The sequence below is a fragment of the Anolis carolinensis genome, chromosome 5 (genome assembly GCF_035594765.1).
Source record: "Anolis carolinensis isolate JA03-04 chromosome 5, rAnoCar3.1.pri, whole genome shotgun sequence".
NCBI classification, from domain to species: Eukaryota; Metazoa; Chordata; class Lepidosauria; order Squamata; family Dactyloidae; genus Anolis; species Anolis carolinensis.
Genome location: NC_085845.1, coordinates 163,998,913 through 164,010,917, shown reverse-complemented (window position 1 = coordinate 164,010,917; position 12,005 = coordinate 163,998,913). Strand labels below are relative to the sequence as shown.

The following is a 12,005-nucleotide window of genomic DNA, read 5'->3' as shown; positions in this document are numbered from 1 at the left end:
CATATATATTAGGAAAGGCACACTCCCAGGGTGCATCTACACTGTAGAATGAATGCAGTTTGGTATTACTTCAGCTGCAATGGCTCAAATGCTATGGGATCCTGGCAGTTGTTTTATAGCTGACTATAATTTAAGTGATTGGGGCTTTTAAATTGATTCCAATACCAACTGGATTTTTTATTGGTTGTTAATATGAGCTAGTTTTTTGCCTCTTATGTACAATATATTTTATTCCAGCACAAAATGTTATACTTTCTGATGTTCTGATTTTATAATTGAATTTTTGTGACTCCTTTTTATTATGATTTGTTGTTCTGGTTTGTTTTGATTGCTATTATTACTATGCATGATGTATTTTTTTGTTGTAAGCTGGCCCAGGTCCCTTTTGGGAGAGGAGGTGGGATACAAATAGATTGTTGTTGTTGTTGTTGTTGTTGTTGTTGTTGTTGTACAAGATCTTTAGCCTTCTCTGCCAAACCACAAATCCCAGGTTTCAATAGCTTTAACCCATGGCAAGTTCAAGTGGTGTCAAACTGCATTGATTTCTGCAGTGTGGTGCAGACTCAGCCTTGGAAAAGATTTTCTTTTGCTCTAAATATATATTTACAAAATTAGGGAAGGCACTCTCAGGGTGCATGGACACCGCAGAATGAATGTAGTTTGATACCATTTCAGCTGCCATGGCTCAGTTGCTTTGGAATCCTGGCGGTTGTAGTTTTACAAGATATTTAGCCTTCTCTGCCAAACTACAAATCCCAGGATTCAAGAGCTTTATTCCATGGCAAGTTCAAGTGGTGTCAAATTGCATTGATTTTTATAGTGTTGTGCTGATTCACCCCAGGAGTCCAGAGTTCAAAAGACAGGTCACACTCTCTTAGCCTCAAAAGAAACCTCCTCCGGCCAAATCTTACTAAAATAAACCATGTGATGGGATTGTTCTACATAGGAAACGGGAAGAGGAGGCTATGAATGACAGAGGAGAAGGCGGGGCTGTGGCTGGTTGAGGAACTGCGCCTGCGCAGTGGCCCGTCCCGCTTCCGGGAAGATGGCGGAGTATATGCAGGTAGCCAAGAGGGCGCTGCAGCAGCTCGGAGGCCATGGTGGAATTCGCGGGTTGGTGCTGCAGCTGCTCAGGTCAGGAGGCTCTAGGCTTCTCTGGAAAGCCGCGGGGAAAGTGATTAGGGGTGGTGGGGAGAGAGGGTGAAGTGTCCGCCCTTGCGGTGGGTCACCTTGGAGATAAACGAGGGCAAAGCGTCTCTTTCTGGGTCTGAGGGAACTGTGGCCCCTCGAAGCTTGAGGTCAGTTGACAAGAAGGAGGAAGCGGGAGCACAGAGTCAAGGCTGTAGAATTATAATGAGGTTTGGTTGCTGTGCTTTTTCTGGGCTGTGTGGCCATGTTCCCGAAGCATTATCTCCTGACGTTTCACCCACATCTATGGCAGGCATCCGTAGAGGTTGTGAAGTCTGTTGGAAAGCTATGCAAGTGGGATTTATATATCTGTGGAAGGTCCAGGGTGGGAGAAAGAACTCCTGTCTGTTTGAGGCAAGTGCGAATGTTGCAGTTGGCCACCCTGATTAGCATCGAATAGCCTTGCAGCTTCAAAGCCTCAAAGCTTCAAAGGCCCGAGCTGTGGCGCAGGCGGGAGAGCAAGCCAGCTGCAATTAACTGCAATGAATCACTCTGACCAGGAGGTTATGAGTTCGAGGCCTGCTTGGAGCCTATGTTTGTTTGTCTTTGTTCTATGTTAAAAGGCATTGAATGTTTGCCTATACAGTAGAGTCTCACTTATCCAACATAAACGGGCCGGCAGAATGTTGGATAAGCGAATATGTTGGATAATAAGGAGAGATTAAGAAAAAGCCTATTAAACATCAAAATAGGTTATGATTTTACAAATTAAGCACCAAAACATCATGTTTTACAACAAATTTGACAGAAAAAGTAATTCATTACACATTGATGCTATGTAGTAATTACTTTATTTATGAATTTAGCACCAAAATATCGTGATATATTGAAAACATTGACTACAAAAATGTGTTGGATAATCCAGAACATTGGATAAGTGAGTGTTGGATAAGTGAGACTCTACTGTATGTGTAATGTGATCCGCCCTGAGTCCCCTTCGGGGTGAGAAAGGCGGAATATAAATGCTGGGGGAATCCTTTGTTGGGAGGGATTGCTGGCCCTGATTGTTTCCTGTGTGGAATTCCCATGTTTTTTGAGTATTGTTCTTTATTTTTTAATACTGGTAAAATACTGGGGGAATTATTTGTTTTATGTCTGGAATTCCTCTGTTTTCTCAGTGGTGTCCCTTGTTTTCTGTCCCAATGAGGTTTGATACCACTTTACCTGCCCTAGCTGAAAGCTATTGAATCCTGGCATTTGTGGTTTGGTGAAGCACCAGCACTCTTTGGCAGAGAAGGATGAAGACTTTGCATCTACTGTAGATCAGGCATGGGCAAACTTCGGCCAGCTGTTAGGGATTGTGGAAGTTGAAGTCCAAAACACCCAGAGGGCCGAAGTTTGCCCATGCCTGGCGTAGATGTACCATTAAGCAAACTGCTATGGACCATCTCGACCTCCATCACCATCATAATTGTTATTCCACTTTCCCAGAGTTGCTCACAATTTTTTTTTAAAAAAAACACACAGTCCAATTCTTTTCTACTAAGCTACAAATCCTTGCCTAACAAATTTTGGCTGGCCATATATTTATTTATATTTATGTTTGTTTTTTATTAGACTGTCTCTTTCACCCAAGAATGCGATCCAAGCATCTCATGGTAATATTGCAATTAAAACACACCACAGAATCATGCATTACAGTTAAATGAATGACAACTTAGAACAGATCAGTAAAGCAAATATAGCACACACCAGATTCTAATTGGGGTGCATTGTGTCATTAATGTGGTTTGACATTGCTTTAATTGTCATGGCTCAATATTGTAGAATCCTGGGGTTTGTAACTGGGTGTAACTATTCCTTTTTTAAGACAAGGCTAAAGACCTTGTAAAACTGCAACTCAGATAATGCCATAGCTCTAAGCTCCAGCAATTAAAGTGGTGTCAAATTGATTTATTTTTACATTATAAGTTCTCCCTACAACTGGCCAGTTTTGAAAAGAGTGCCTAAATAAAAAAGGTTTTGCTTGTTGGGGAAGAGGACAGCAGGTATCATACCAGATCAAACTTCTCTTTTTTTTTAATTTCCTGAGCCTAGAGCAGGGGTTCTCAAACTTTCTCAGCCATGGAGCCCTTTTTGAAGCAAAGGTTTCCCATGGAGCCCTAAGAAATGTTTATATATTATATTATATAGTATATTATATATAATGTATATACAGTGTTCCCTCACTACTTCATGGTTCACTTTTCGCAAATTTGCTGTGTTGTGTTTTTTCAATAAACTCTAAAAGACTATTATAAATCATAAAAATTACAATTTACAGCCTAAGGAATGGAGGACGGAGAAGCCAAGGGGAGAAAAAAGGAGCCCAAGAGGCAACAGGAGAAGAAGGAGGCGATTTATCAACACACGATTGGTTGATAAAGACTTAAAATAGTGTAGAACTACTAAAATGTATAAATATTAAAATAAATATAGTGTCCCTAAGTGAATTTTCAGTTATTGCAGGTGGTCCTGGAACCTAACCCCCGCAATAAGTGAGGAAACACTGTATATCAGGCAGGGGCTGGGCCAGTGCAGATAAAAGGAAAGAACAATGCAATATTTAAAATGAAGAACAATTTTTACCAACATAAATGTAACAGTATTTCAGTGAAAGACCTCAAGGGCCATCCAGTCCAACCCCTTACCTGCCTCTCCTCACGGCTCGAAGCTGCTTACAACATTGCTAAAACATATAATCAAACACATAATAATTTAAAACACTCTGTAGAATACACATATTAAAACATATCTTCATAAAATACATATTAAAATATACAAATCAAAAGTTCAACAGAGAGTGGAAGTTTTAAAATTCATCATTAAAACTATCTGGGTATAATAATAGCAGAAACCCCAGAGGCCATCTAGTCCAACCCTCTTCTGCTACGCAGGAAAAACACAAAGCACCCTCTGCAGTGCAGGAGGGATATTAATAGGGTTTTGGAAGCAAAGAAAGCGGGGGTGCCTGGAGGGTCTGGACAGCAAGGAAAAGAGTGGACAGCGATGGAGGCAGTGGGGCAGGAGTCTGTGTCCCAGGAGAAGGATGCTGCTGCTGCTGTTGTTTCCAGCAGCTCAAAACTTTAATTTCACTGCATTTCTCAGGAGGAGGAAAGAGGAGGAGACGGGAAGCAGCATGGAGCTGCAGAGCCCCTCGCTGTCATGGGCTCCGCGGAGCACAGTTTGAGAACCCCTGTCTAGAAGAATCCTATCAAAGATCTTAAGGGTTGGATTGGAGAATAAGATTTTTCAGACAGCTTGATTTCAAGTCATATATTCACTTTATAGGTCATACTTCCAGTACTTTGAACTGCACTAGAAACAGATGGGTTACCAATGAAATTGTTGCAGTTGTATCGTGTTCTTTGTAACTGGCCCCATTGAGTATTCTAGCTGCACCATTTTGGAGCAGCTGATGGTTCTCAACATTTTTAAAGGAAGTTCCATGTTTTGTGTCAGAGCAAAATATAGCTAAAGTTTTGTGACATTTCAATACTATTCTTTTTTGGCATTTTTCAGGGTGAATGACCTAAAGACTGGCATGCTAGTTGGTGTTGATAAGTATGGAAACAAATACTATGAAGATAAAAGATACTTTTTTGGTGAGTCTGTATTTGAGAGATTTGGGCAAAGATAGGATAAAGAAATTTGGGCAAAGATTATTCTTTCTGTGTGTTTCTGTGATTAAGTTTAATGGGAGGTAGAGGCTCTATTGATCACAAGAAGTGCCTATAAACTATTGTGACTTCACAATAGTTTGTCCCAAAGTTATGAAAAAATGCATAATTTTTTTTGGAATATTAGTGTTTGTTCTAATTAGAGCTAATAGTTGGATTTTCGTCACTGTGTCTATATGTGCATGTGCCTTCAAGTCACCTGGCAGCTTATGGCAGGCCGCTAAATTTCTTAGGATATTGTTAGGTAAGCCTCTGGCTATATTCTGAGAAAATCAATGACAAACACTGCAGAAAACAATTCTAGGCTGATGTGCCCTGCGTTGCATAGTAACTTGTGCTCATTTTGATCTTCTCTTTCATCTCCTGTGCAGACAGAAGCCTTTATGTAAAGTGTTCATGTTACATATGTATTAAATACAATGTAATTTCAACATAGTACTCCTTATGTAAGAGGGTTTAAGTGGTTCTACTTTGCAGGAGATTTTTTTTGCATTGGTGAAGAATATGACATCCCAAAACTTTCGGTCAGGGAGTTGGAGGGGGAAATAAATTTGTAGACTAAGTGCAGTGGGCTTTTGCTATTTTTTTTATTTTGGTTCCAGGACTCCCGGAGGATATCAAAACTTAGATGCTCAGCTCCTATTATGTCCAGTTTTGTAGGAAAATTGTGTGTGTGTGTTTTAATATATTGGCAATATCAAGGTTTGATTTTTGGATTTAAAGAAAAAATAATGGATAGTTGAATGTGCATTCATAGAACTGGCTGTATTAGAAGTACAGCCATTCATCAAATAGTCTGCTGTTCTGGTCCATACACCAAAACAAATACTTCATAAGTAAAAGCATTTAATCATACATTCTTTTTTAGAATAAGTGAAACTTCTAGGAACAGAATTAACTCTGTTGAAATAGAATGCAGTTACCACGAACTTCTAAATAGAGAACAGGTCTTAACACAAATCAAACCTGAACTCTCCCTTGAAGCTACAAGGATAAAACTGTCATACTTTGGAAATATCATGAGAAGACATGACTCATTAGAGAAGACAGTGATGCTTGGGAAGGTGGAAAACAGTAGGAAAAGAGGAAGACTGCATTATGGAGACTCAATCGAGAAAGCCACAGCCCTGGGTTTGCAATACTTAAGCAGGTCTATTGATGACTTAGAGGCCTCTTATTCATAGTGTCCCCATAGAGCAAAATCAACTTGATGACCACTGACAACAAACATAAATACAGTAGTTTTAATTCTGGATGTATCCTTTGAATAATTTCCACTGGCTTAACACCCCCACCCACCTCGCTTTATGTCAAATCAGTTCAAACAAACAGGATGTTTGTTGAAAATCAGTCTTTTGAAAACAGAATAATCCAAATTTAATCTTAGCACAACTTCACAGAATTTAAATTTGGGATTATGCAAAGATCCTGCTAGTTATTTCTAAAGTGTGATGCATCATTCAGTGTAATACATTTCAGTTTATTGATTTGTTTTTCTTATGCTTCTATTTTAAGGTCGTCATAGGTGGGTTATATACACTGAGGAAATGAATGGTAAGAACACATTCTGGGAAGTGGATGGAAGTATGGTGCCTCCTGAATGGTAATGTAGTTTATTTCATTTATTTCTTCTGTTCAGATGTTTTATTAACCTTGTGAAACAATTAACCTTAGAGCGAGTCAGTTTGTCTGAGGCCGACATGCAAAAGCAAGTAAATGAAAATTTAAGCCTCTTAGTAGTCCATCATCCCCTAATCTTCTGCCAGGAAGCAGTGTTCGCCATTTACAGGACAGAACACAAATTAGGCACTGCAGCTGTATGTGAAAGGGGCAAGTGATATGTAAATACTAAGCACTATGGTGACTTCCTATTTCCTACAGAAAACTGAAGATCTGTATCTTATTCTTCCCTTCTTTTTTCCTTCTATTTGCTTAGTGTAGTAAAGGATGTAACATCATCTGTTTTCTCACAGCTGTGCCTGCCTCTTACTCACAGCAGCAATTAATAATATGTAATTCAGAATTTTTTTCTTTACAGCTAGGTTTTGATTTACCTGGGGTTGTACTTTTGAACTTACAATGAAACTAGGACTGATGCAAATGAGGGCAACCAGTTTTATAGGAAATCACTGAAGTCCAGAAGATGAGTTCAACCCAAAGCAGTCTACAAAATTAGTAGTTTTACTTAATTCAATACCAGATTCAAAGAGATTTAGGACTTAAAACATTAGAGCATACATGAGAGAAATCCCTCCTTCAAGGTAGTAAGACTCCATTTGCTTACTCATCCCCACAACATACACACCTAAGCATGCAGGAGATAATCCTTCCAGCTACATCAAAATTCCGAGATTCCAGTTTCTTCCTCTCCTTTATGTGCCCCCTTTTAATCTGACAAAAGAAAACCCCTTCTTCAAAACACTGGCAAGATTCCAGTTTCTTCCCCTTTAGTATCTTCCTTCAAAATCGGCAAAGAAAATCTTTCCCTCCAGCATTGTCAAGATTATAGTTGCTTTCTGCCTATTCCTACTCCCCTAACCAAGGTGTGTAAAAAGAAATCGAGTCCTGTCACATCTTACTACTCAAATTTGATGCCAAAACTCCCAACAGCCTTCTTACCTTATTTCATCCTCCTTATTTACTGCATCTGTTAACTGCACAGGTAGTCCGGGAGAGCTATGCAGTATAGGTGGGAGATTTGTTTACAAATCAGTGTTATGTTATAAATTTGAAGTATCATAATTCGGACAATGCAGATTAAAATTTTAAATTCTATATTGCAATGAGAGGAGAGAGAACTAATGTCCATTATTACTTGTGAGAAAGTACATCGTTATGTGTTGTACCAATAGGGTGCCTAATCACCTTCCCTTGGCAAACCTATTCTTTGTATAGGTCATTCACCAATGTGACCAAAGTTGCCTCGGTCCCATAGCCAGGTCTGAAATTAAACTGAAATAGATCTTGATAATTTGTCTTATCCAGGAAACCTTGGAATTGATAAGTTGGTGCATGCTCCAAAACCTTGGTCAAAATTGCATGTTTGAGATAAAGCTATATTTATCTAGTATGACAGGGACGGTTTTTCAGAAGAAGTCATACCATAGCTTCCTTCAGGTGTGTTAGGATCCTGCCTTGCTACAAAAAGGCATTAATCACTTCCCTGCTCAGCCAGTTGTTTTCTGACAGTTTAATAAGTCAAGAAGAGCAAGGGTCTAATACATATGGGGTGGTTCTCAACTCTCCAAGGATCTTTTCCATATGTCTTTCAGCTGTTGTGCAAATGTTGATACTTGTCTTAATTATAGCAAACAAGAAGAAAAGGATACAGATAATGATTTAATTCCCCATTAATGAAAGTGCAGTCATTCCTTGTCCTTTGTATACATACTATACTTGACCTTTTTTTGCTCATGGGTTTATTTAATGATTCTGTGAATGTGACAGTGAAAAGTTTTGAAATCTTAAAAAGGACAAAAATAATCAATTGGATTCCAGGAGATTTAAATGAGATTCTGTAAATTTATACTGTCAGTTTTATCCATTTTTGTATAAATGGTAGAGCTATTCAGCTGTGTGAAAATCAAAATTCATTGGTGCAAAAAATCAAAATTAAGCACTTGCTATCATAATTTGGTTGTTCAAAAATATAGTAGCACTACATTGTGAATGCCACTACATTGAGAATGCCACATCACAAGATGCTGTAATTCCCTTCCCACTCTTTCCACACTATCCTTGTCTCATAAAGTGTCGTTGCTGTTTTAAATTGCCACAGAATACAGTAATGAAATACCAAGGTGAACAGCTTTAAAAGTGGGTAAGATAAATAGTAGGAGGATAAGCTATCAACGGCTACTAGTCATTATAGCAGAATTGTACCTGCAGAATCAAAGACAACATTCCTGTGTAGGAGTTAATGGCACAAACAAGTGGGAGGGTACTGTTACACTCATGCCCTGTTTTTGAGCTTGCTGTAAGCATCTGGTTGGTAACTGAGAACTAATTGCTCAAGTGGATTGGCCTTCGGCCTGATACGGCATGGCTATTATATATTTGAATTGAGCTTTTCCTCTTTTCCTTAGTTTCTTTCTTTATATGCACAGTGGTGCCTCATAGGCTTTCACTAGCAAACCTGCCCTGTGTTTGTGTTTATTTTCAAGGTTCTGTTCCATCAATAGATTACTGCATCATTTGAAATTATCTTCTCTTGATATAACTAATAACACTTAAGATCCTCTAGCATAAACTCAATGAATCCCTGTCAGTGCTGTTATATCTCCGGATAATCCGGATTATACGCCAGTTTGTTCTTTTGGCATTTTCTTCGTTTTGAATGCTTATTTACACTGAAGTTTAAGTGTTATAAGCTCCTTGGATGGTTTATTGAGCTATTTTGAGTTGTTTGTTAAATAAACTGCATTTATCTAACTGGCTGTTGTTTCTACCTTAATTAACATTACTGAGATATTTTCCAAAAATCACCTTTTTAAAAAAATTCAAATTATTTTAGCAACCCTAAGTTTTAGTAAGAACATGCCTGTGCAGCTTAAAGTAATTCCAATACATCATTACAACTTTGCTGTCATTGTTGAAAATCAATTTAGTTACAATTAAATAATAATAATAATAACAGAGAATCTAGTCGTGCCGTTTCCTCATCCTGTGGCCTCTCTAGAAAATTGTGTCATCCTATGCTACTTCTTCAACAGTAAGAAAGATTATGTGTATATTGACTATAGGATTTGCATGCAGTAGTAAATAATAATTTAAAAAGTTAGCCAGATACGACATCTGGTCCTGGAACATTTCACTTAACTTTCCAATTAAATTTTAAATGGATTTAATTCTACCTACTGGTGTTTAGATCTTTATTGGAAACAAGACAGAAGAATTCTTGTAACTACTTCTGTATAATGAACTATTTGCAGAAGTCATCTTCATATGACTTGCATGCAGTATTACACATGGTTAAATCATATGAGCAGAAGTTTTCATAATTGTCATAGTTCCATTGTCCTATTTTGGAAAGCAGTGAAGGAAAGACAAGGCAACATCTGGATTTGGTTTCTCCACCTAGTAGAGGATGTTAAGAAGAATCACTCATGTCATGATAGGAGCCATTCCTGTAGCACTTTTATGTGTCCATAAATTGATTGTACCTATTCTTGTAATAACTTCTTTGTAACAACCTTCTTTTGTGAGAACTGTTTACCTGTTTTGGACTACTTATATTCTGATTAATAAATGGCTTCTGTATTTGCACTTGGTCCTCTGAATCAAGAACATGAGATTCAGCCACTAAGTTACTTAAAATGTAAGGATTTATCAACAAGGATTGCCTTTGAAGCTGTGTCTGATACAGTGGTTATTAGGACATTTTTATTACTTTGTTTCTATTTTTAAGGCATCGGTGGCTTCACTGTATGACAGAAGATCCACCAACGACGCATCCACCAGTGAGTCGGAAATTCATTTGGGAGAATCATAAGTTCAATCTGAGTGGTACTCCTGGACAATATGTACCCTATTCTACCACCCGCAAGAAGATACAAGAGTGGGTCCCACCTTCTACACCTAGTAAATGAAGTGATGTGATGATTTGCAAATAATCAAGCTTACAGTATGAACTGTATCTTTCTTCTGTATTTAAAATAAAAGCCTTTGATTAAAAGCCTTTGATTAAAAGCCTTTTGAAGTCATAAATATTTATTTTAAAAGAAACATGGAATTGTAGATGGCGAGAAGCAGAATACAGTAAGATATGACCAAACTCCATTAAATTAGTCCACTTCCAGTCCCAGCATGCCATGTATTTTCATATAAAGGGAGATATGCTTAAGACTAGCACTTATTTTTGATTATGCAGCGTTAGCACTCATAATAATAATAATAATAATAATAATAATAATAATAATAATAATAATAATATGCCACGGCTTCCAACATGTTAAAATACAGTACAAAGTCAATTCTATATGTTACTCTGCATGACTAAATCTTGTTTATGGGATGGCTTATAGACTGTATATTAATACAGTTGTATACATAAAATAACTGGCATTATTCACCAGAAATATTAGCATTGTTATAATGTTTTTGTAGTGGTTCATAATTCATAAGGTCATATTTGGGAGTCATCTTTTTTCTCCTGATCACTAATGGACTTGTGTCACCATAAGAAAGAGATTTGCTTTTGGGGATTTCTGTGCTTGTTACATGAAAACATATAGACAACTTCTCTAAAATTTGCAGTAAGATTCTGGTATTAATTGTGCATATCTAAAAGAAACAAAAAAAATGTTGTGCTCCAAATATTGTCATCTATGGGACAAATATAATTTAAAATTCGAATTATTAAATGAATAGGAAAAAATTGTACATATCTGTACTGTGGTATAGCTAACATGTTTTTGGTGTTTTCAAAGAGGTAGCTCTGTTAGTCTCTTGTAGCATAAAAAGGAGAAAAGAAGGGGGAGTAAAAATAACCATGAAAGCAACTTTTAAGATGAACGCTTTTATTTTGGCATGAGCTTTTGTGGACATAAACCCACTTCTTCTGATGTAGCACTGAGTTGTATTGAAGCCTCACTCATGTTTTGGTGTGAGCTTGCATCTATTATATTATATTTAAATTTTAGTCCTACATATTTTCCTCTGAATATATTGAACCTGTTATGGAGACTTTTTATTGTAGATTCACTGCTGTTATGTACTTTCAAGTTAATTTTGAATCATGACAACTCTATCAGGGTTTTTTTTTAACAAGATGTATTCAGAGGATTTGCTATTGCCTTCTTCTAAGGCTGGGAGACTCCTGCAATGATGGAATAATGCAGTCACCCTTCAAATGAGGCAAGGTGAACCAGAATTGTGGTACTATAATATTTAAAGAATAGAAGTTTCCACACTTTTATATTTTTGTTGGAAACTGGGGGCAGAAGGAGGAGTAATTGGTTGTGTCTGAGAGTGTCATGTGATTCATCTGTTTAGCAAGTTGGCAGACCTTGTAGTTTAGTATAAGAGTTATCACGCTGTAGTGAAAATGGCTGCGAAACTTGTGAATTGCACTAAAAAGAAACATATATTGCACCAAGAGAACGTAAGTTGTTCTGTCATATGTTTTCTGTGGGCAGAAGGTGTGCTAGGAGCACAAAT

At 37.5% G+C, this 12,005-nt stretch overlaps 1 protein-coding gene across 1 annotated transcript; it reads left to right on the top strand.

Annotated features, from left to right (window-relative positions):
- The first annotated feature begins 975 nt into the window (after positions 1-975).
- ndufa12 (NADH:ubiquinone oxidoreductase subunit A12) lies at positions 976-10,538 on the top strand. Its single transcript, XM_003221036.4, has 4 exons — positions 976-1,134; positions 4,690-4,772; positions 6,363-6,450; positions 10,255-10,538. The coding sequence occupies exons 1-4, from the start codon at positions 1,046-1,048 to the stop codon at positions 10,433-10,435; spliced, it is 441 nt and encodes a 146-aa protein (XP_003221084.2). The 5' UTR covers positions 976-1,045; the 3' UTR covers positions 10,436-10,538.
- Positions 10,539-12,005: the final 1,467 nt, after the last annotated feature.